The following is a 26,313-nucleotide window of genomic DNA, read 5'->3' as shown; positions in this document are numbered from 1 at the left end:
AAAGTAAATGGCCACGTGACCTCCCGCCTACTGGGCTCCGGGAGCACCGAGAGCTTTGTACATCAAAATACAGTAAGGCGCTGCTCCCTTAAGGTACACCCTACCAATCAAAGTATCTCCCTGGCCTCCGGATCCCATCGCGTAGCGATCTGGGGTACTACACGGTCACGCTCACAGTCCAAGGCGTAGAGTTCCATGGTTTTCGCCTCTACGTCCTCCCTAACCTCTGCGCTGCACTTATCCTTGGCCTGGATTTTCAGTGCAACCTCCAGAGCCTGACCCTTAAATTCGGCAGACCTTTACCACCCCTCACTGTGAGCGGCCTCGCGACCCTAAAGGTCGATCCTCCTTCCCTCTTTGCCAATCTAACTCCAGATTGCAAACCCATTGCCACTAGGAACAGATGGTACAGCACCCAGGATAAGGCCTTCATCAGGTCCGAGGTCCAGCGGTTGCTTCAGGAGGGAGTCATCGGTGCCAGCAACAGCCCCTGGAGAGCTCAAGTGGTAGTGATTAAGTCTGGGGAGAAAAATCTAATGGTCGTGGATTGCAGCCAGACCATCAACAGGTACACGCAGCTCGACGCGTATCCCCTCCCACGCATATCTGACATGGTAAACCAGATTGCACAGTACCGGGTCTTCTCAACGGTGGACCTGAAATCCGCCTACCACCAGCTCCCCATCCGTAAATCGGACCGGCCATACTCCGCCTTTGAGGCAGACGGCCGGCTATATCACTTCCTTAGGGTCCCCTTCGCGTCACCAATGGGGCTTCGGTCTTCCAAAGGGAGATGAACCGAATGGTCGACCGGTACGACTTGCGAGCCACGTTTCTGTACCTAGACAATGTGACCATCTGCGGCCATGATCAGCAGGACCACGACGCCAACCTCGCTAAATTTCTCCACACCGCCACTCTCCTCAACCTCACGTATAACAAGTAGAAGTGTGTTCCGTACAAACCACTTAGCCATCCTCGGCTACGTGGTCCAGAACAGAGTTCTGGGGCCCAATCCCAACCGCATGCGCCCCCTCATGGAACTTCCCCTCCCCCACTGCACCAAGGCCCTCAAACGCTGCCTGGGATTCTTCTCGTATTACGCTCAGTGTGTCCCAAACTATGCTGACAAGGCCCGCCCACTCATACAGTCCACTCATTTCCCCCTGACGGCAGAGGCCCAACAGGCCTTCGCCCGGATCAGAGCTGATATTGCCAAAGCTGGAATGCACGCTGTAGACAAAACACTTCCTTTCAAAGTAGAAAGTGACGCATCGGACGTCGCCCTTGCCGTCACCCTCAACCAGGCAGGCAGGCCCATGGCATTCTTTTCCTGCACACGCCATGCCTCTGAAATTCGGCACTCATCCGTCGAAAAGGAGGCCCAGGCTATCGTTGAGGCTGTGCGACATTGGAGGCATTACCTGGCCGGCAGGAGATTCACTCTCCTCACTGACCAACGGTCGGTAGCCTTCATGTTCAATAACACACAGCGGGGCAAGATCAAAAATGACAAAATCTTGCAGTAGAGAATCGAGCTCTCCACCTATAATTACGAGATTAAGTATCGCCCTGGCAAACTCAACGAGCCCCCAGACGCCCTATCCCGAGGTATATGTGCCAGCGCACAAGTAGACCGACTCCGGACCCTGCACGACAGCCTTTGTCACCCAGGGTCACTCGGTTGTACCATTTCATTAAGGCATGAAATTTGCCCTACTCCGTCGAGGAAGTAAGGACAATCACCAGGGACTGCCAGGTCTGTGCGGAGTGCAAACTGCATTTCTACCGGTTGGACCGTGCGCACCTGGTGAAGGCCTCCTGCCCCTTTGAATGCCTCAGCGTGGATTTCAAAGGCCCCCTCCCCTTCTATGTCCGTCACACGTACATCCTCAGTGTGATCGATGAATACTCCCGTTTTCCCTTTGCCATCCCATGCCCCGATATGACATCTGCCACCGTCATTAAAGCCCTTAATTCTATCTTCACTCTGTTCGTCTTCCCAGCCTACATCCACAATGACAGGGGATCCTCATTCATGAGTGATGAGCTACGTCAGTTTCTGCTCAGCAGGGGTATCGCCTCCAACAGAACGACGAGCTACAACCCCCGGGGAAACGGACAGGTAGAAAGGTAGAATGGGACGGTATGGAGGGCCGTCCAGCTGGCCCTATGGTCCAGAAATCTCCCAGCCTCCCGCTGGCAAGAGGTCCTCCCTGATGCACTCCACTCCATTCGCTCATTACTCTGCACTGCTACTAACAATACACCACATGAACGTCTTTTTGCCTTCCCCAGGAAGTCCACATCCGGGGTATCGCTCCCAACTTGGCTCACAGCTCCGGGAACCGTGCTTCTCCGTAAACATGTGCTGTTCCACAAAGCGGACCCGTTGGTGGAAAGGGTGCACCTGCTCCGCGCAAACCCACAGTACACCTACGTGGCATTCCCCGACGGCCGGCAGGATACCGTCTCCCTCAGGGACCTGGCACCAGCAGGTTCCGCCCCCCACACCGCCCCCGGTGCCACCCTCCCCTCCCCCACCGCCCCCATCACCCCCCCTAGGACTGTCCGTCCTCCCCCTGCCCACCCCCGTTGATGAAGAGGATTTCGGCACGCTCCCGGAGTCAACTTCGACCACGACAGCACCAACATCGCTGGCTCCACTTCATCGATCCCAGAGGACGATCAAGGCGCTGGACCGGCTGAACCTCTAACCGGCCCACCGGATGACCAGAGACATTTTTTTTTCACACTGTTCTGTAAATATTAAAGATTGCGAATTGTATATAGTTATCCACCCGCATCCCCCCCCCCCGCTGGACTCAATTTTAACAGAGGGTGAATGTGGTGAACCACTGTGTTCCTATATTAAGGGGTGTACGGTAGAACCTGCACTACAGGTTCACCTGGGCCCCTGCATGCTAGCTCCGCCCAGGAGCCGGGTTATAAATATGCGTGGCCTTCAGCTCGCTGCCATTTCGTCAGCTGCTGTAGGAGGCCACACTTCAGATACTAATAAAGGCTTAGTTTGAATTCAACTTCGTCTCCAGCTAAATTGATCATACCTCAGTGAATAAGATTATTTAGGGCTTTGTGTGGGCGAGTAAAACCCTGCGAGTGAAGAAAGTGTTGCTGGAGCTCAGTCGGGGGGAGGGTGGGTTGGCGCTGCCGTACTTCTGCAATTACTACTGGGCGGCTAATATCGCCATGATCAGGAAGTGGGTAGTGGGGGAGGGGTCGGCATGGGAGCGGATGGAGGCGGCGTCATGTAAAGACACCAGTTTGGGAGCATTGGTAACGGCACCTCTGCTGTTCTCGCCAGCCTGATACTCCACATGTCCGGTGGTAGTGGCGGCTCTGAGGATCTGGGGGCAGTGGAGGAGATATAAGAGAGTGGAGGGAGCATCGATTTGGACCCCGATTTATAACAACCACAGGTTTGTACCGGGTAGGCTGGATGGTGGGTTCCGGAGTTGGCAGAGGGCAGGAATTAGAAAGATGGGGGATCTATTTATAGATGGGAGCTTTCCCAGCTTGAAAACTTTGGAGGATAAATTTAAATTGCCAGCAGGGAATGGGTTTAGGTATTTGCAGGTGGGCAACTTCCTGAGAAAACAGGTGCCGGCCTTTCCGCTGCGGCCGCCACGGGGGATACAGGATAGAGTAGTCTCCAGCACCTGGGTGGGAGAGGGGAAGGTATCGGATATTTACCAGGAGCTTTTGGAGGCGGAGGAAACTCCGGTGGAGGAGCTTAAGGGCAAGTGGGAGGGGGATGAGTGGTGGTGGTGCGGATTGTTGTTGTATGGTTGAGGTGTGTGAAGATTGGGCTGGGGGGGAGGGAATGGTTATTTTACCATGTTGATGTCATGGTTTTTGTTACTGTTATAAATTTTTCAAATACCTTAATAAAATATTATCAAAAAAAAAAGGTATATCCTGTCCACAAAATGCAGGGTAAATCCGACCCGGCTAATTCCCACCCAATCGGCCTATTGTCGAGCATCTGCAAAGTGATGGAAAGTGTCATTGACAGTGCTCAAGCAGCACTTACACAATAAGCCGCTCACTGAGGTTCCACAAGACCAGCTCAGCTGCTGACCTCCTGACAGCATGGACAAAGGAGCTGAATCAGAGATGAGGTGAGAGTGATTGCCTTTGACCGAGTATAGCATCAAGGAGCCCCAGCTAAACTAAAGTCAATGGGACTCAAGGGGTAGCTTCTCCACTAGTTGGAATCATGCCAAGCAAAAAGGATCATGGTTGTGGTTGTTGGAGGTCAATCATTGCAGGCCTGGGATATCACTGCAGGAGTCCCTCAGGATAGTGTCCTAGGTCCAACCATCTTCAGCTGCTTATCAATAACCTTCGCTCCTTCGTGAGATCAGAAGTGGAGATGTTCACAGAGGACTGCACAATGTTCAGCACCATTCTGACTCCTCAGACACTGAGGTAATCCTGTCCAGATGCATTTGACTGATAAGTGGCAAGTAACATTCGTACCGGACATGTGCCAGGTAATGATCACCTCCAACAAGAGAGAATTTAACAATCTCCCCGGATATTCAAGTGTTCCATTACTGATTCACACACCATCTTGACTTGGAACAATATCGCACTTCCTTCACTGTCAGAGTGAAAATACTGGAACTCCCTCTCCAACAGCACCATCTACACCACGTGGACTGCTGCGCTCAAGAAGGCAGAACACCACCACCTTCTCAAGAACAATTAGGGATGGGCATTAAATACTGGTTTGGCCAGTGACCCCACATCGCATAAAGAAATAAAGAAAAAGGACTTGAACCATTGATCATATGAGAGATCCAGCATGCAAAGTGTAACGATTTTCTACTTTTTGACAGAAAAGGGTCAGTGCATACTGCAAATGCCCCACTTCTTAAAATGTTGCTTTTGGTTCCCAGCCTGAGCGACATTCATGACCATTTTGCTGCCTCATATTGATGCGTAACTTAGTATGGGGCAGTGCCACTGATGTTGGTTATAATAGTTGTTAGTTTGACATGGGAATGGGCTTGATAAGTGATGCACGATCAATTGCACAAAGCCGAGAGTTGAATACAACTGAGGCTTTATTGTTCTAAGATGTGTGGCCTCCCACAGCAGCTGGCAAAATAGCTACAGCATGGAGGACCCACACATTTATACTCCGCCTACTGGGTGGAGTCAGCAGGCAGGGACTACCAATGTACCTGTAGTACAGGTCCTACCATACATTACCTAATAGAGGTGCAACAGTGGTTTACCACATTCACCCCCTGTTAAAATTGAGTCCGGCGGGGGTGGTGGAGAACTATATACAACAAATGGGTTTTACATTTACAATATTTGAGAGAAAAACAAATGTCTTTTGAAGTCCAGTGGACCAGTTAGATGTTTAACCGGTCCGGGGCCTTGATGTGCCACTGGGAGCGACGTAGTGGTGGCGGCGATGTCGGTGCTGGCCCGATGTTCGGTGACTCCGGGAGCGTGCCAAAATCCTCTTCATCCTCGAGCGTGGGCGGGGGGAGGACGGATGGTCCCGGGGGGGTTGCTGCTGGGAGCGCCGGGGGGAGGGGAGGGTGGTGCCAGGCCGGGGGGGTGTATGTGTGCGGAACCTGCTGGTGCCAGGTCCCTGAGGGAGACAGTATCCTGGCGGCCGTCGGGGAACGCCACGTAGGCATACTGAGGGTTTGCATGGAGCAATTGCACCTTCTCCACCAACGGGTCCGCCTTGTGGAGTCGGACGTACCTATGGAGCAGTACTGGTCCAAGAGCTGCGAGCCAAGTCGGGAGCGACAGTGGACTGTGGACTTCCTGGGGAAGGCAAGACGACGTTCATGAGGTGTGTTGTTAGTGGCGGTGCACAGCAGTGACTGAATGGAGTGTAGTGCATCGGGGAGGACCACCTGCCAGCGGGAGGACCTCCTGCCAGTGGGATGCCGGGAGGTTCCTGGACCGTAGGGCCAGTTGGACGGCCCTCCATACTGTCCCGTTCTCCCTCTCTACCTGTCCGTTTCCCGAGGGTTATAGCTTGTCGTCCTGCTGGAGGCGATACCCCTGCTGAGCAGGAACTGATGCAGCTCATCACTCATGAATGAGGATCCCATCACTGTGGATGTAGGCGGGGAAGCCGAACAGAGCGAAGATTGTATTGAGGCTTTGATGGCGGTGGCAGACGTCATGTCGGGGCATGGGATGGCGAAGGGGAATCTGAAGTACTCATCGACCACACTGAGAAAAAACGTGTTACGATTGTTGGAGGGGAGGGGCCCTTTGAAATCCATGCTGAGGCGCTCAAAGGGGCGGGAGGCCTTCACCAGGCGTGCACGGTCCGGCCGGTAGAAGTGCGGCTTGCACTCCGCGCAGACCTGGCAGGCCCTGGTGATTGTCCGTACTTCCTCGACGGAGTAGGGTAGATTGCGGGCCTTTATAAAATGGTACAACCATGTGGCTCCCGGGTGACAAAGGCTGTCGTGCAGGGCCTGGAGTCGGTCTACCTGTGCGGGATAGGGTGTCTGAGGGCTCGTTGAGCTTGCCGGGGCGATACAAAATCTCGTAATTGTAGGTGGAGAGCTCAATCCGCCACCTCAAGATTTTATCATTCTTGATCTTGCCCCGCTGTGTGTTATTGAACATGAAGGCTACCGACCGTTGGTCAGTGAGGAGAGTGAATCTCCTGCCGGCCAGGTAATGCCTCCAATGCCGCACAGCTTCATCGATAGCTTATGCCTCTTTTTCGACGGATGAGTGCCGAATTTCTGAGGCATGAAGAGTGCGGGAAAAGAATGCCACGGGTCTGCCTGCCTGATTGAGGGTGGCGGCTAGGGCGACGTCTGATGCGTCGCTCTCTACTTCAAAGGGAATTGTCTCATCGACTGCGTGCATCCCGGCCTTGGCGATATCGGCTTTGATACGGGTGAAGGCCTGTTGTGCCTCGGCCATCAGGGGAAAATGGGTGGACTGTATGAGTGGACGGGCCTTGTCCACATAGTTTGGGACCCACTGGGCGTAGTATGAAAAGAACCCCAGACAGCGTTTGAGGACCGTGGGGCAGTGGGGAAGGGGGAGCTCCATGAGGGGCGCATGTGGTCGGGATCGGGCCCCAGAACTCCGCTCTGGACCACATAGCCGACGATGGCTAAGCGGGTCGTGCTAAACACGCACATCTCCTTGTTGTAAGTGAGGTTTAGGAGAGTGGCGGTGTGGTGAAATTTGGCAAGGTTGGCATCGTGGTCCTGCTGATCATGGCCGTAAATGGTGACATTGTCTAGGTACGGAAAGGTGGCCCGCAAACCGTACCGGTCGACCATTCGGTCCATCTCCCTTTGGAATACTGAGATCCCGTTGGTGACGCCGAAAGGAACCCTGAGGAAGTGATAGAGGCGACCGTCGGCCTCGAAGGCGGTGTATGGACGGTCCGATTTACGAATGGGGAGCAGGTGATAGGCGGATTTGAGGTCTACCGATGAGAAGACCCGGTACTGTGCAATCTGAGTGACCATATCAGATATGCGTGGGAGGGGGTACGCGTCGAGCTGCGTGTACCGATTGATAGTCTGGCTGTAGTCCACGACCATTCTGTGTTTCTTCCCAGTTTTAACTACTACCACTTGGGCTCTCCAGGGGCTGTTGCTGGCCTCGAAGATGCCTTCCCGAAGCAGCCGCTGGACCTCGGACCTGATGAAGGTCCTGTCCTGGGTGCTGGACCGTCTGCTCCTGGTGGCGACGGGTTTGCAATCCGAGGTTAGATTTGCGAAGAGGGAAGGCGGATCGACCTTTAGGGTCGCGAGGCCGCACACAGTGAGGGGTGGTAGGGGCTCGCCGAATTTGAGGGTGAGGCTCTGGAGGTTGCACTGGAAGTCCAGGCCGAGTAGTAGGGCAGCGCAGAGGCTAGGGAGGACATAGAGGCGGAAGCCGCTGAATTCTATGCCCTGAACCGTGAGTGTGACCGTACAGCACCCCGGATCACCACGGAATGGGATCCGGATGCCAGGGAGATTCTTTGGTTGGCGGGGTGTACCGCGAGGGAGCAGCGCCTTACTGTATCTGGATGGATGAAGCTTTCGGTGCTCCCGGAGTCCAGCAGGCACGAGGTCACGTGTCCGTTGATTTTAACGCTGGTCGATATGATGGCCAGGTTGTGCGGACGAGACTGGTCAATGGTCACTGAGGCGAGTCGTGGTTGGTCGTCGCTGGTGTTGGATGATGGGGTGCCCAGGGGGCACAAGTCCTGGAACGCTGGCGGTGCCCATGTGCTGTGGGGGAGACAAGATGGCGGCACCTGAAGATCTTGAGGAGGACAAAATGGCGGCACCCATGGGCCGCACGTGGCTGGGGTTGAACAAGATGGTGGTGCCCATGGGCCACACGTGTTGCGCAGAGGGGAAGATGGCAGCGCCCACTGGCCGTGCGTGGTCGGAGGGGGAGAAGATGGCGGCGCCCACTGGCCGCGTGTGTTCCGTGGAGGTGAAGGTGACGGCACCCATTGTCCGTAAACGAGTAGGGTGGGTGCGATAGCGGCGACTGCACGGGCCTGGCACACCGCGGCGAAGTGCCCCTTCTTACCATAAGCCTTACAAAGGGCAGTGCGGGCCGGGCAGCATTGGCGGGGGTGTTTCTGCTGGCTGCAAAAGTAATATCGGGGACCCCCGGTGTTCGCTGGCTGGCGCGTGGTGCAGGCATATTGGCTGGGTGAGGCCCCCGCTGGGGTGGCCGTCTGTGGGGTCCACGATGCGTAGGAGGTGTGGGCTGCGCGGATGGGGGTATAGGCCTGAATGTTGCGCGAGGCGACTGTCATAGAGAGCGCTAGCTTCTTTGTCTCTGCTAGGTCGAGTGTGGCCCCTTCTAACAGTCGCTGGCGTATGAGGTCCGACCCAATCCCCGTAACAAACGCGTCCGGCATAAGTTGGTTTGAATGTTCCGTGGCCGTAATGGCCTGACAGTCACAATCCCGGACGAGTGGGATTAGGGCCCGCCAGAAGTCTTCTATGGACTCACCAAGGAGTTGAGAGCGAGTGGCAAATAAGTGCCTGGTGAAAAGCATGTTCGTCTTCTGAGCGTAATTTTCTTTGAGTAGCGTCATGGCTTCGGCGTAGTTTGGCGCGCCCTGGATCAGCGGGAAAGACGTTAGAGCTCAACCTTGAGTACAGGATCTATATTTTCTGAGCCTCCGAGACAAGGGTGGGCGCCGAGTTGATGTACATCTCGAAACAAGCTAGCCAGTGTTGAAAGTCCTTTTTGGCGTCGCTTGAATGCGGATCCTGCTGCAGGCGATCCGGCTTGATACAGAGGTCCATCTTTTGAAAATCTTAGAGCAATAAATTGATGCACGATAAATTGCACAAAGACGAGGGTTGAATACAACTGAGGCTTTATTGCTCCAAGATGTGTGGCCTCCCACAGCAGATGGCAAAATGGCTGCAGCATGGAGGACCCACACATTTATACTCCGCCTACTGGGTGGAGCCAGCAGGCAGGGACTACCAACGTACCTGTAGTACAGGTCCTACCATACATCACCTAATAGAGATGCAACAGTGGTTTACCACAGTAAGCACAGTACAACATCAGCATTATCCCACCAATGTATAACGGACTATATTAGCACCATCCTGCAAAACACTGTCCTGACAAACCGATCGTTAGTCGTACATATTAGATTTTCTGAATAATTGCAACCATGTTAATGCATGAAATTATTCTTTTTGATCTTTACTGCAGGGAGTTAAGATAATTGTATTTCCAGAAGATGGTCTCCATGGTTTTCAGTTTACCAGAACTTCTATATTTCCATATTTGGAGCCGATTCCAGATCCTAATGTGGTTCAATGGAATCCCTGTCTGCATCCAACAGAATATACTGATACAGAGGTAGGTGCCAAACAACGTTTGCACTTAATTTAAGTATCTTGTTACATCTTAGGAATTCTTGTGTTTCTTTTGGAACTTTCAGGATGAGCATTTGGCCAACAGTGATGCCAATTTACCCAGAGTACTTGGCAAAGGTTCCAACGTCTGATTGGAATACTCTAACTTTCACAGCACTATTCTCTCTCGAACTGTGCTTATGAACTAAATACTAACATTTGCATTTTTTAAATCATTTTTATTTCGATGGGGTGAGTTTCCTCAATCATGTTTGTGATATGGAGGCCTACCCCCCAAAAATGTACACATGGAATTGAGCTGTGCTCCCTCTGCTTCTTTCCATCCATTCCTTTTAGTGGACAGGAATCAAACACAGAGATTCCAATAGGCACTTACAGCATGAGATTTTTCATTTGAGTGCAATTTTGTAAAACTGCCCAAAATATTTCATTTATTAATTTGGCTGAAAAGGCCTTTCTTATGAATGGTCAACTCCCGTAACAAACGGGCGGCACGGAGGAGCAGTCGGAAGCACCTCACTGCACCGAGGTGCCAGGTTCGATCCCGGCTCTGGGTCACTGTCCGTGTGGAGTTTGCACATTCTCTCCATGTTTGCGTGGTTTTCGCCCCCACAACCCAAAGATGTGCAGGATAGGTGGATTGGCCACATTAAATTGCCCCTTAATTGGAAACAATTAATTGGGTACACTAAAATCTCAAAGAAAAACTCCCATAACAATCCTCTCTTCCCTCTTTAGCACGTGGACTGACTATTGTGTATCTTCCACCATTTTTGTTTTTATTTTATATTTCTAACATTTGCAATTTAAAAAAAATTAACAATTCTCAAGTTTTTCATTCTCATTGCTATCCAGTTACTTGCCGAATTGTCTTTTGAAAGTGACATTATTTTGGTTTTGTAGGAGTCTGATTCGCAATTCCATTATTTATGGAGAAAATTTTCTTCTGATCTGAGCACTCATTTGAGAGCTGCTCATTTAATGCTGGCATTCATTCTTTGTTCACTGCCCAAGTTAGATAGCATATTTACAGCTATGCAATCTGCCATTTTCCGCTCGGAGTGCCTGAAACAGTCTTATCATTCCTATTTGAACCCTCCCAATCCATTTTGAAATTATTCTGAAGTTAGGATTTCTCAAGCCACACACCGTATACTGACCTGGTGGTTTATGGTGACTGAAGGAATCAAATTCTGCTTCAATTAATAGGATTTGAGGATTTTACCATATATTGGTGGGGGGGGGGGGGGGGGGGGGGGTCATATTTCAGAATCTGTACTTATAATTAGGACTCTTGTTTTAAGGTACACTCAAGGCTTTATTTATCGCGATTTCAAGATGTTCTGGAGTTTGGGCGAAGGGTTTCAATCGTGGGTCGATCAAATTTTCCTTGAAAATGATAAGTAGTGGAGTTAACTTTGAGGGGAGGGGGATTATCTACTGGAACAGCATTTTGGAAATAATGTCCCAAACCTTCGAGTCCCTGCATCTTTGGAAATGGGAGATAAGTTGGATGTCGTTGGAAGTCCTGATGTGCAGACTTACCTTGTAATAACCCAGGGAGTTTAAACTTCTAATCGGTTGTGTCCTTGCTGCCTGGGACCCTCCACCAAAGTCACCAATCCGGATATAGCATGGAGACTTGAGTCAGATACGTGAGACTTAATTATGTATTTACAGTGGAAATGTTAGACAGTTTATTATCTGGTAAGTCAACTGAGCATTGTTATGGGCCAGGGTTTAGAGAACCCCAAATCATGGAGTTCACCTGACCCACAACTGTGGTATCTTTTGTGAGGTCCACGAAGAATCCAGCACGAGTTGAAGGGTAGAAAGAAATAACATTTATTTACAAGAACATATATATATACAACAGCAGCAGCAACTTCCCTTGCTGCTCACTCTCCTCTAGCCGGTTCCAAACTGGCCAGCTTTATTTATGCAGGAAATCTGCTAATGATTTCTCCGCCCCCCTCATTGGGGAAGCTCATACTCCCAAAGGATTCTGGGATTGCCATTAGTCCCCAGCCAGTGGTAAGCAGGCAGGTTATAACATCCCTCCCCCGCATAGTCCAAGGAAGACCCTGGCGAAGGAGGGCGTCGGATTCGTTTTGCCGCAGGCCAGACACCATTTGCATGAGGCGCTGGATCGGGCGGCATGTAATGAGATGGAGAATGCACCTCTGTGATGAATGGCGTAACGGTTGTACATCCACGGCCCGTGGGCCTGAGGATTCCCCCTCTGAGGCATCCTGTGTCTCCATCTCGGAGTCGGAGTCTGCTGCCTCCGTCATCTCGGCGTCTCTATCTCCATCTGGGCATCGATTGATAGAAGGAACATGGATCCTTGAAAAGGGCCGGCGAAATCCGCATGCAAACGTAACCAAGGCCGCCCTGGCCATTCCCAGTGATGTGGGGGGGGAAGCTTCTGGTGCTCCTGGAAAATGGAGCAGTTTAAGGCCACCTTCTCAATGTCGGTGTCGAGGCCTGGCCACCAGACATAACTCCGGGCCAACATTTTCATTTTGGTCACACCTGGATGCCCATTGTGCAAGTCTCTTAGTATCAGCTCCTGGCCTTTTCCCGGGACAATCACACGCGTCCGCCACAAGAGGATGCCATCTTCCACGTTGAATTCTGACAGCTTGGAGGAAAATGCCCGCATCTCGCCTGGGAGCTGTCTATGCTGCCCACCATACAGGACTATGTGCCGAACCTTTGACAGGACTGGCTCCGTCTGGGTCCACTAACGGATCTGTGATGCCGTGACAGGCAAGGTGTCCATAAATTTTATGGTTGCAACCACCTCACCGGTCGTAGGGGTCGACATGGGGCCAGTTGATAAAGACAATCGGCTCAGTGCGTTGGCATTTGCTATCTGCGTACCTGGTTTGTGCTCCAGAGAATACTCGTATGCAGCGAGCAACAAAGCCCAGCGCTGGATCTGTGCGGAAGCAATGGGCGGTATTGGATTATCCTCTAGGAAAAGTCTCAGCAGAGGCTTATGATCAGTCATGATAGTGAAATGGTGGAAGCGTTTCACCACAAAGACCACCGCCAGACCCTCCTTCTTGATCTGCGCGTACTTTTTTTCCGCTGCAGTCAATGTGCGGGAGGCGAAAGCTATCGGCCGCTCGGCCCCATTCTCCATCTTGTGGGACAGGACGCCCCCAATACATACGGGGATGCATCACATGTGATGAGCAAAGGCTTTCCAGGATCCTAGTGGGTTAGTAACCCAGACAACGGCAATTGTTGTTTCACCCGCCGGAAAGCGGTTTCTTGCGCCTGACCCCAAACCCAGGTGTGATTCTTCTTTAGCAAAAGGTGCAACGGGCCCAGCGTAGTTGCCAGATTGGGGAGGAACTTCCAGTAATAGTTTACGAGGCCGAGAAAAAAACGAAGATGCGAAGTGTCAGTCGGGGCGGGGGCCTGTTGAGTTGCGCGCACCGTCTCTGCGACGGGGTGCAAACCTTCGCGGTCCACCCGATAACCTAGGTAGACTACTTCCTTTGCCTGAAATACGCACTTTGTGCGACGTAAATGGACTCCAGCCTCCGAAAAGGGTCTAAGGACAGCATCCAAATTTTCCAAATGTTCCTGCTCCGACTTCCCTGTAATCAAAACGTCATCTAAGTAGACAGCGACACGTGATAAACCTCTCAAAATGCCCTCCATGATGCGTTGAAAAATAGCGCAGGCAGAGGATACTCCAAAGGTCAACCGTGTATATTCATACAGGCCCTGGTGTGTATTAATCATTACATATGGCCATGAGGCAGGGTCCAGCTCCAACTGTAGGTAGGCGTGACTCATATCTAATTTTGTGAACAAGAGTCTGCCTGCAAGCTTCGCGTAGAGATCCTCTATGCGAGGCATTGGATATCAGTCGAGTCGGGAAACCGTATTCACTGTAAGTTTATTGTCGCCGCACAAGTGAACTGTGGCATCTGGCTTCATTACAGGTACAATTGGTGCTGCCCAGTCAGCGAAACGGACGGGCCTGATAATACTCAAAGTCTCCAAACGAGTGAGCTCCCCTTCTACCTTCTCGAGCAAGGAGTAAGGCGCGGGCGCGCCCGGAAATAGAGCAGCGTGGCTCCTGGTTCGACTTGGATATGGGCTACGGCCCCTTTTATTTTCCCCAAACCGGGCTAAAATACATCTGAGTATCGGCCTAGCACCTCAGTCAACCCTCCAGAAACTGTTTGGAGGATGTGCTGCCACTGCAGCCGCAAATGGCGCAACCAATCCCGACCCAACAGGCTGGGCCCGTGGCCGCGCACCACGATAAGTGGGAAATGCCCCTCCTGGTGTCCATAAACAACAAGGGTCATCGTAGTTCCTGCAATGTCCAATGGTTCCCCCATGTAGGTGGCCAACCTGGCCTGTGTGTTGGTTAATGTAAGGGTCTGTATACCCTGCTTGATGTGGCCGAATGTCCTCTGGGCGATCACGGAGACCACTGCGTCAGTGTCCAACTCCATCTCAAGCGGGTGACCATTGATCCGTACTGTCACCTTAATGGGGGCCACACGGGGAGCTGCCACACAATGCAGCTGCAGGCAGTCGTCCTCCGTCTCCACGTCCTCGGGAGTAGTCACCGCAGGTTCATCCACATGGAAGGTACGGCCCCTGGGTTGGCCCCAGTTTCTGTCAGAACAACGGCACCTTTGGCGCCCCCAGGACCGGCGTCCGTGACGGGGTCGGCGCCTACGAGTCTGACACGGACATGGCTCCTCATCCATTGGTTCTGGAGAAGGCTCCCTTCGGGGAGGAATGTCCGATGGCCACTGGCATCGATCCGGACGTCGCCTCGTCCAAGGTACCACAGGGGTGCGGGGGGACGCTTTTAGATGGAAGGGGTTGCGCCCCAATGCATGTACCTCCATTCCCTGTAGCTCCTGCACTCCCTGTTCTGAGCTCTCTCGGGACAATACTATTTGAATGGCCTGTTGAAAAGTCAATGTTGGCTCAGCAAACAACTTTCTCTGGGTGGCCGCATTGTTAATACCGCAAACCAAACAGTCGTGTAACATTTCTGACGAGGTCTCACCATAGTCACAGTACTCCGCAATCCTGCGTTGCCTGGATAGAAACTCGGCAAGGGATTCTCCTGGGGTCCTCGCAGCAGTATTAAACCGGTAACGTTGGACTATCGTGGACAGGGTTGGGTTAAAATGTTGCCCCACTAAGTTCACAAGTTCATCAAACGTTTTGGTGTCCGGTGCAGCTGGGTACGTAAGGCTCCTAATCACCCCAAAAGTATGCGGGCCGCAGGCGGTGAGCAATATGACCACCTGCCGCTTGTTTTCGGTGATGTTGTTTGTCCGGAAATAGTAACGCATCCATTGTGCGTACTGGTTCCAGCTTTCCAGCGCAGCATCAAAAACATCCAAACGTCCATACAGAGGCATGGTGTAATAGAAAACAACTTCCGACCTATATCCAACAAAAATCCAGGGAGGTGACTTCAGCAGTGTAGACAGCTATTCCCTTTATCCCTCGTCGCCAGTTTTGTGAGGGCCACGAAGAATCCAGCACGAGTTGAAGGATAGAAAGAAATAACATTTATTTATAATAACATATGTATACAACAGCAGCAGCAACTTCCGTTGCTGCTCACTCTCCTCTAGCTAGTTCCAAACTGACCAACTTTATTTATGCAGGAAATCTGCTAATGATTTCTCCGCCCCCCTCATTGGGGAAGCTCATACTCCCAAAGGATTCTGGGATTGCCATTAGTCCCCAGCCAGTGGTAAGCAGGCAGGTTATAACAGTATCCAACTGTGGATTGTGGTATGGGGAGCACACGGCCCACTCTACAGGTGTGGTACAGCAGAAATGGATAGGTATTTTTTAAAGCAAAACAATGTTTATTCTATGAACTCAAGTTAACCTTTTTAAAACATACAGAGAACATCTTAGCAACTATCAATTCAAATACAACCCCCAAGAAATACAACACTAAGTAATCCTTGATAAATTCCCAAACAACATCCAGAAGACAAAAGAAACACCTTTTAACAGAAGCATATTAGGTTTACATTCACTACTGAGAACATATATAATTCTGAATTCACCAAATGATCAAGAGATAGTCTTTTCATGGCAGAGAGATCAACAATACACCTGCTCTGTCTGGCTTCAGCTCCAACACTGAAAACGAAAGTACATCACACCCTGCAGCAAACAGCCTAAAACAAAAGTAAAAAGCTGACAGAAAGCCCCGGTCCACCCACTCTCTGACATCACTGCAGTAGTAAACACCCATTTCTTAAAGGTACTCTCACTACAGATATTTATGTACACACACATTTATAAACACCCATTTCTTAAAAATACTCTCGCATGACACGTTCCCTGAAGAAAAACAAACAAACCATCAAATTCAAGATGGTTTCATTTTTCACCTTTTCGCGATCCTTTAAGAAATGCACACAGTAAATATACTTTATTGTTTCAAAAAAAAACACACGCAAACAGATATAATAATATAGTCCATTTTTGTTCTTCTTCCTCCAACTAAAATCCTTCCTGATTGACAGTCTCTTTGAACAAGAAGGTCTCTGCACGATCTGTCCATTTCTCTACGCCTCGACATTTCTCTTTAAAGTCAGATACTTTAGTTCAATCTGATCGCAGAGTCCCTTGTAATTGTCCAACACAGGACTATTGGTTATCACAGTTTTCAGGCCGTCAAATGTCTGTTGAAAGTCCGCTGTCCACTGAATTTTTTGACGTTTCTTCAGCAAGTCCATCAGTGGTGCAATCACGCTACAAAAACTTTTCACAAATGTTCGATCAAATCCACTCATGCCAAGAAATTGCATTATTTCCCTTCATCTTCAGGGTATCGGAAATTCCTCAACAACTGTTAGTTTCACATCCTGTGTGACCATTCGACCCTGTCCGATTGTATGGCCAAGGAAAGTGACTTGGGCTTTTCCAAATTCACTTTTGGCTAGGTTTATCACCAAACCCGCCTCCTGAAGTCGATCGAATAACTCCATCAGATGTTTTAAATGTTCTTTCCATGTCTGGCTGAAAATTACCAGATCGTCGATGTATACCGCACAATTGGGTAATCCTGAAACAACTTTGTTAGTTAACCGTTGAAATGTGGCTGGAGCATTTTTCATGCCAAATGGCATAACTTTGAATTGGTATATACCATCTGGAGTCACAAAAACTGAAATCTCCTTTGCCCTTTCGGATAAAGGTACCTGCTAGTAATCTTTAAGTAAATCCAGTTTGGAAATAAAAGCTGATTGTCCCACTTTCTCAATGTAATCCTCCAAACGTGGGACCGGATAAGAGTTTGTTCTTGTAACTGCATTAACCTTTCTATATTCCACACACAACCGTTGGGTACCGTCTGGTTTTGGTACCATCACTATGGGTGAGCTCTATTGGCTGCAACTATGCCACTTCAATTATGCCATTTTTAAGCATACTCTGAATCTCTTTGTTAACCTGTGCCAATTTTAAAGGGTTAAGTCTATATGGATGTTTGATTGGAACAGCATTTCCCACATCTACATCATGTATAGCCATTTTAGTACTTCCCAATTTATCTCTACAAACGCCCATGTGATATCAATAATTCTTTCAGGTCAGTTCGCTTTTCCTCTGGAAGGTAACTCAACAATCTATCCCAATTTTCAAGAACATCCTCGTTTTGCAATTTAATTTGAGGTATGTCAAATTCACAGTCATCTGGATTTGGTTTGTCACTTTGAGTTAGAATCATTAAAACTTCCTTTTTCTCTTCTTCCCTTTCAAAGTACCTTTTAAGCATATTCACGTGACACACTCAGTGAGTCTTCCTTCTATCTGGTGTTTTTACCACATAATTCACCTCACTTAACTTCCTTTCAATCTGATAAGGTCCACAAAACCTTGTTTTTAAAAGGTTCACCTACCACTGGTAACAATACTAAAACTTTATCACCACTGACAAAATTACAAACTTTGGATTTCTTGTCCACGACCTGTTTCATCACATTTTGTGCAACTTTTAAATGTTGTGTAGTCAATTCACCTGCTCTATTTAATCGTTCCTGAAATTTGACACGTAATCCAATAATGTAAGTTCTGATTTCTCACTCACCAATTTTTCCTTAATCAATTTAAGTGGTCCTCTTACCTCATGACCAAAAATTAGTTCAAAAGGACTAAATTTGGTTGACTCATTAGGTGCATCCCTAATTGCAAACAGTACAAATGGAATTCCTTTATCCCAATCCTCTGGATAATCGTGACAATAAGTCCTCAACATTGTCTTTAATGTCTGATGCCACCTTTCTAATGCTCCCTGCGATTCTGGATGGTACGCAGTTGATTTAAATTGTTTTATTCCTAAGCTATCCATAACTTCTTTGAATAACCTTGAGGTAAAGTTTGATCCTTGATCTGATTGTATTTCTGTGGGTAGTCCATATCTAGTAAAGAATTTAAGTAACGCCTCCACAATCTCTTTAGCTGTAATATTATGTACTGGAATGACCTCTGGAAACCTAGCAGACACATCCATTATCGTCAAAAGATATTGATTCCCACTTTCCATTTTAGGAAGCGGTCCTACGCAAACAATTAGGACCCGTGTAAAAGGTTCCTCAAATGCTGGAAAGGGTATTCAGGGCACTGGTTTTATCACTGCTTGAGGTTTCTCTATCGCTTGACATGTGTGACATGATTGACAAAATTTAACTACATCTTTATGTAGTCCAGGCCAATAAAATGTTTCTGGATTTTAGCTTGAGTTTTCCTTATTCCCAAATGACCTCCCACTGGTACCACATGTGCAACTCGCAACACCTCCTTTCTATACCCTACCGGCAATACTACTTGATGAACTTCTGCCCACTTTTCATCCGCCTGCATATGTAAAGGTCTCCATTTTCTCATCAAGACATCACTTTTACGGGTATAACACTCTGGTATGCACACAGATTCCTCTTCCATGTATGCGTTCTGATACGTCCGTTTTATTTCTATATCTTTCTGTTGTAGCTCCGCCAGTTTTCCCGAACTAAAAATATCCACCTCATCCTCCACCTGTTCTTTTCCAACCATCTGATCAAAAATAGTTTCTGATAATTGCACTTCTACTTCATCTTCACTCTTTGATTTCTCCTCTTGTCTTAACCTGTAACTTTGTGACCTTGTTACTACACAATCCGGAAAAATCCCAGGATATTCGTCCTTCAACACTTCAGTTGTCTGATTTTGCACTGGCTTATCAACCACGGTAGGCATCACTCCCACCTGCGATCCAGCTATATCATTACCCAAGATAAACTGTATTCCTGGACAAGATAGTTTCTCTATTACTCCTACTACCACTTCACCACTCTTCACTGGACTTTCCAACCTTACCTTATATAATTGAACACTACTCCTCTCACCCCGAATTCCACTCCACATATTACCACCTTTTCTGGCAATATTCCTCCCAAACTACATAATTCCTCATCTCTTACCATTAAAGATTGACTAGCTCCCGCATCTCTTAAAATTGTGACTTTGTTACCTGCTCCTCCTGATACACATGAGTAAACTTTATCCACACAAGTAAATTATTTAAAGAGATCTGGCACCTTCTTATCAATCACCTCTTGATCAGGCTGTACAATCTTTTGCACCTCCTTCGCTTCACTTGGGCTTTCCTTTCCCACTTTAACAAACCCCACTGTCTGATCCTGTTTTACCACATCAGCCTTCCCAGTGCTTTTCTTCAACCACCAACACTGTGACTTTACATGGCCTAGTTTATTACAGTGAAAACATTTGAAACTTTTCATTTCTTTTCCACCCTCCTGGATTTCTGTTTTAATCTGAGGTACACTTTCCTTATTATCTCCCATCAGATCACCTTTGCCTCTGCCACTTGAGTATTTCTCATGTCTCCAGTTTCTATCTCTCACAGGCTGAAACTGATGTCGGAAACCAAGCTTTGATTTATGAACTAATTCATAATCATCTGCCATTTCTGCTGCTAATCTTACAGTTTTAACCCTCTGTTCTTCCACATGAGTTCTCACTACATCAGGAATTGAATTTTTAAACTCCTCCAAAAGTATAATTTCTCTGAGAGCTTCATACGTTTGGTCTATTTTCAAAGTCCTTATCCACGTATCAAAATTACTTGGATTGAGCCTTTCAAACTACATGTATGTTTGACCAAATTCTTTCCATATATTTCTAAAGCTTTATCTGTCGGCTTCAGGCACCAGTTCATATGCACCTAAGATGGATTTTTTCACCTCCTCATACGTCCCAGATACCTCCTCCGGTAGTGATGCAAACACTTCACTAGCTCTACCTACCAGCTTTGTTTGAATCAATAATACCCACATGTCCTGTGGCCATTTCATTTGTTTAGCCACATTCTCAAATGAAATGAAAAAGGCTTCTACCTCCCTCTCATCAAAGCTTGGCAATACTTGGACATATTTAAATAGATTCCCACCAAGCCTTCGACTTTGACGCTCTTTCTCACTATCCTCATCACTATCATCCAACTGTATGTTTACCTTTACGTCTGCCAATTTTAACTGACTGTCATGTTTCATGGCCATTTTCTGAAGTTCAAGCTCTCTCTCTCTCTTTATCTTTTTCCCTGATCTGTATCTCCGTTTCTCTTTCTTTTTGTTCTGATCGGGCTATTCTATCTTTTCTCCTTTCTTCTCTCTTCTTTTCTTTTTCCTCTCTCCCTCTTTCTTTTTCCTCACTATCGCTTTCTCTCTCTCTTTCTTTTTCCTCGCTCTCTCTTTCTTTTTCCTCTCTATCTCTTTCTCTCTCTCTTTCTTTTTCCTCTTTCTCGTATTCAACCTGCTTTAATTCTTTCTCATGTTCCATTTGTTTAATTTGTAACTGAATTTTTGCCATTTCCAATGAGTCAAACTGTATTTCAGGCAACTTTAAATGCTTAGCCACCGCCATAATTACCTAATCGTTTCGCATTTTGTCAGGTAATGTAAACTGCAATGTTTTTGCCAAATCTAACAGTCTGCTTTTGGTCTCTGTTCGTAAGGTAATGCGTGTGACCGTCTCCACCCCCCAAAACTCCAAAGCCTCTGAAAGAGCCATTGTTCACAACACACTCCCCACTTAAACTAGAATACCACACCTGAAATGCAACCACAATATGCTACTGTCTTTAAGGTTCACTCAGCCAATCCAATAGATAGACTTTCATCCCCCTCGAGCCCCCAATTTGTTATGGGCCAGAATTTAGAGAACCCCAAAGTGTATCATGGAGTTCACCTGACCCACAATTTTTAATAGATTGTGGTATGGGTAGCACACGGCCCACTCTACAGGTGTGGTATAGCAGAAATGGAAAAGTATTTTTTAAAGCAAAACAATGTTTATTCTATGAACTCAAGTTAACCTTTTTAAAACATACAATGAACATCTTAGCAACCATCAATTCAAATACAACCCCTAAAGAATACAACACTAAGTAATCCTTAATAACTTCCCAAACAACATCAAGAAGACAAAATAAACATCTTTTAACAGAAGCACAGTAGGTTTACATTCACTACTGAGAACATTTACAATTCTGAATTCACCAAATGATCAAGAGATAGTCTTTTCATAGCAGAGAGATCAACAGTACACCTGTTCTGTCTGGCTTCAGCTCCAACACTGAAAACAAAACTAAAACACACCCTGCAGCAAACAACCTAAAACAAAAGTAAAAAGCCGACCGACAGCCCAGCTCCAACCACTATCTGACATCACTGCAGTAATAAACACCCATTTCTTAAAGGTACTCTCACTACAGATATTTATATACACAGCCATTTATAAACATCCATTTCTTAAAGGTACTCCCACATGACAGCATCATAACTGACATCCCATCCCCCACCATCATCAAACCCTCCGACCACCCGACAATCCCCCAGACCAACCAGATGCCCCCCCTTCCAACCTGACTTGACCACCTAATTACACTTGATGCAACTACCACTCAACTATGCCCATGACTATCCCTGACTACCTCCCCGAGGTACCTGTACTCAACAAACCTCCAAAGACACAACTACTCCCTCCAACCACACAGCTACTTCCCTGGCCCTAACTACTCACCTCTCTCCACCTACCCACCTTATCCGCTTATCCAGCTTACCAAACTACCCATCATGAATCCACATTATTTATTTAAAAACTCATACATTTAGAAATCATCTCTCCTGCTGGACTTATCCTGGAGAGGCTGTGTTGATGCGCGTCTGCTACAGACGGGATTGAAAGTCCCGTCTGAAAATGATTAATATCACTGGGTTGGGAAACTATTTGAGGACAATGGCAATGCTGCTGAATGATTTTGGTCAATATGTTACAACGATTGTCCCAATTCTTCAGTCTATATCCCCTGCTAGCGTAGCTTCCCACTGGGATTGAGGAATGTGGCCTCAAAAAACTAAGGATAGCTAAATTCATGAATGTCCTTTAGAGAAGGAAATCTGCCACCCTTACTTGGTTTGGCCTACACGTGACTCCAGACCCATAGCTATGTTGTTGACTCTTAAATGCCCTCTGAAATGGCCTCGCAAACCACTTAGTTCAAAGGCAATTTGGGACAGGCAATAAATGTTGGCCTAGCCAGTGACATCCACATTCCCTGAACGAATAAAAACAAATTGAGAACTAAGAATTGCGGCAATGACCACACCCTGAAAAATGGTATTAGAAATAATTCCAACTCCATTCTCACCAATGAAGCATATAAGGATAAGATGACTTGATTTAAATTATATTTAAATGTCTTGAAGGCACATCTAGTACTCGGCTGTATAGTTCATCCATCATCCATTCATCCATCCATCATCTCTTCTGCGCCTGCAGGCAGTCAGAGAACATACTCATGTTCATTCCCATAGTTTGAATTTTGTGGAACAGGTTACCAGCCTGATGCCACCTCGGCCCTCAAGTCCTTGGATGGGACTCAAATCCGAAGCTACCAGCTCAGAGGCAGGGGAAGCTACCCGATGCAACACTAGACCTCCTGTACACTTCATACTGACCATTATTTCTTGGTCAGTCGTCAGTTATGTCCACCTGTCTTTTTATCGTGTACCATTTTTCCATTTTATTTTCCATTGTGCATTAGCTTACGTGGAACCACGTTAAAATCCACCTGCCATTACTTCCATCAGTTATCAAAGGTAAACTTACTAATGTCGAACAAAAATGCTCACATTTGTACTAGTTTATGATTGCGGAGTTGTGGTACAGAATTTTGGTTTTACTTGTACAGTTTACAGTCATGGGAATAAAGTCAGATTACAATGAAGTATGAAAACTTCAATGCACAGCTTCATACACAGTTCAACTCAAAGGTGGCAAGAATGGCGCAAGGCTGCATTGTTTTTTAACCTTTATAAAGTTGTTGCTGTTGCACATAATTTGTGTAGGTGTGTATTATTATTCAACCATCTTACAAAGGTCCATTTATATATTTTTTAAAAATTTAGAGTACCCATTCATATTTTCCAATTAAGAGGCAATTTAGTGTGGCTAATCCACCTACCCTGCATATCTTTGGGTTGTGGGGGCAAAACCCATCCAAACAAGGGGAGAATGTGCAAACTCCACACGGACAGTGACCCAGAGCCGGGATTAAACCTGGGACCTCGGCGCCGTGAGGGACCAGTGCTAACCCACTGCGCCACTGTGCTGCCCTTTATATATTAATCCAAAATCTTGTTTTAACACTGCAATGTTTGCTACCGCTATCTCACTTTTCTATATCTGAAATATGTTTTGTCTATGATTCAGCAATTGTTAACGGTCTACTGTTACTCTGGAGTTATTCTGCTAAATTTTAGACTATACACAAACCAAAATAATAGCAATTCAATGCAGCAATTCAGATGTAACATGAATTGGAAATGGATTGATTTTCTCACCTGTAACGTATCACAGGAGTCATCTTGCCTCCCGAGCATCATAAAGCACTGTTCTAAACTCAGGACTGTGTTCAACTATACTGTTTCATCTTTCTCCCCCTTCCTAGGGCATCCATCTTAAATTTGTTGCATAGTTCCCTGAACATCAGGAGTGGAATAAGTCACAATTTTGTGTTCAGTAAATCTACTGCTTTAAACATTCTTTACTGAGGGATGAGATTTTTTTCCCCCAGAGAAGAGTGTAAAATGGATCCCAGTTCTTTAATTCTGTTGAAATGAAATCTATATTCATCACAAAATGTATTGAATTTTCTGTTTTATTGTAGGTCCTTTATCAACTGAGCTGTATGGCAAGAAACAGCAGTATGTACTTGATAACAAACATGGGGGAAAGAGAAGCCTGTGAGCTTAGTGACCCTAAGTGCCCACCGGATGGAAGATATCAGTTTAACACAAACGTGGTTTTTGATGCTGAAGGCACTCTCATAGCCAAATACCAGAAATGGAACCTTTACTTTGAAGTTGCTTATGACACACCTAAGACATTGCAACACGTCATCTTTGATACACCCTTTGCTGGAAAATTTGGCATTTTTACTTGCTTTGATATATTGTTCTATGAGCCCGCAGTAAGTTTAATTGAGCGTTATGGTATAAAACAAATTATATTTCCCACAGCCTGGATGAACCAGTTGCCACTCTTATCCGCAGTACAGTTTCACCAAGCATTTGCTGCTGCATTCGGTATCAACCTTCTTGCAGCCAATCAGCATCATCCTGAATACAACATGACAGGAAGTGGCATCTACACGCCTTTAGATTTCCCCTATTACTACAACATGAAGAGTCGTGAAGGAAAACTTCTTGTGGCCGATGTCCCTATAATTACATCCATAAAAAATCATAACCTAGAACAGTCTGATTCCCAAACATCCACTTTCCTTCCGGACCAGAAGTGGGGAGTAAAGCAGGATCAAAGTGATCTGTTCAAAAATTCCACAGTGTCCCACATGGATGGTGCCGGAGATATTTTTCATGCGAAGATGATGTTTGATAATTATACATTCATTTCTTTGACAGGGCTGCAAGGTAACCTGCAAGTTTGTTCCAACACCTTCTGTTGCCATGTAGCCTACAAACATGGTAACACACCCACTAATCTGTATGCATTAGGAGCCTTTGATGGGCTTCACACAGTACATGGCGTTTATTACCTCCAAGTATGTGCCTTAGTGAAGTGTGCAGGCTCTGGTTATGACACCTGTGGACAAAGTGTTGCTACTGCCTCCGACATCATAGACTTTAAGTTGTGGGGGAATTTCAGCACACGCCATATTTTTCCAGAAATTCTGGCTAGTGAGATGAAAATTTATCGTGCAGATAGCAAAGGGTGGAGTAACAATGATTTTTATATGATTAAGCAGGGGATGTCAGCAGGTCTTGTGACTGCAGCACTCTATGGAAGGTGGTACGAGAAAGATTCTTCTTCCTGAGTTCCCTGCTCGAAGGAAGGTCCTTGATGATTATTCACCCAACCACGGCAAAGTGTCATGATTTATTTTCCTGAGGACCGGGTGAAGGAGCTGCCTTTGAGTGTACTTCAGCCAGAATGGGATCAAATCCTGTGCTGTTGGCAGAATATTTACTGACTTGTATGAAATTAAAAACTGTAGAAAATCACAAAGATTTAGGAGTCCGAGTAGAGAAAACATTAAAAGCTAGTGGACAGATACAAAATAATTTAATAGGCTAATGGATTGTTGACCTTTACCTCAAGGAGGCCGAGATATATTGGATGGAAGATATGCAACAGTTATATAGATTTTCACTGTAACTTTATTGCAGTGTTAATGTAAGTTTACTTGTGACATTAATATAAAGATTATTATTATGATAAAGCACTGTTTCAACCCAATGAGGCACTGCACCCAAGGAAGGATATATTTCTATTCGAGGAGATGCACCACAGGTTCACCAGAATGATACTGGGGCTGATGGGGGACGGTTTAGCTCAGTTAGCTGGACAACTGGTTTGTGATGCAGTGCAGAGCGAGGCCAACAGCATGGGTTCAATTCCTATACCATCTAAGGTTATTCCGTGAAGGCTCGTCTTCTCAGCCTTGCCCGTCGCCTGAGATGTAGTAATGCTCAGGTTAAATCTACCGTCAGTCAGATCTTCTTGTTAAAGGGGAAAGCAGCTATGGTCATCTGGGACTATGGTGACTTTACTTTTCTTTACTGGGGCTAATGGGCTATAGCATAATAAAGAATGAGGATAGATTGCACTGACCAGGCTTGTATTCCTTTGCACAAAGAAGATTAAGGGACAATTTAACTAAGGTAGCTGAGATGATTAAATGGGTTGATAAAATAGACAGAGAAATTATTTCCTCTGGTTGAGATCCAGAACAAGGCAACATTACCGTAACATTTGACAGGGGTCAGGAAGAAATTATTCACAAAAAGAATAGGAAAATATGACTCTCCCAAAGCTG

General features: G+C 47.1%; 1 protein-coding gene across 1 annotated transcript in view; it reads left to right on the top strand.

Annotated features, from left to right (window-relative positions):
* LOC140425008 (biotinidase-like) overlaps nt 1-26,103 on the top strand; it is a 60,564-nt gene extending 34,461 nt beyond the window's left edge. Inside the window, exons 2-3 of the mRNA XM_072508775.1 lie at nt 9,724-9,873; nt 24,145-26,103. Of these exons, the coding sequence (XP_072364876.1) occupies nt 9,724-9,873; nt 24,145-25,311 (1,317 nt within the window). The 3' untranslated portion in view covers nt 25,312-26,103. The remainder of the gene's footprint in view (nt 1-9,723; nt 9,874-24,144) is intronic.
* Nucleotides 26,104-26,313: the final 210 nt, after the last annotated feature.

Source organism: Scyliorhinus torazame, chromosome 6, assembly GCF_047496885.1.
Source record: "Scyliorhinus torazame isolate Kashiwa2021f chromosome 6, sScyTor2.1, whole genome shotgun sequence".
Lineage (NCBI taxonomy): Eukaryota > Metazoa > Chordata > Chondrichthyes > Carcharhiniformes > Scyliorhinidae > Scyliorhinus > Scyliorhinus torazame.
This window is presented reverse-complemented; position numbering and strand designations above follow the sequence as displayed.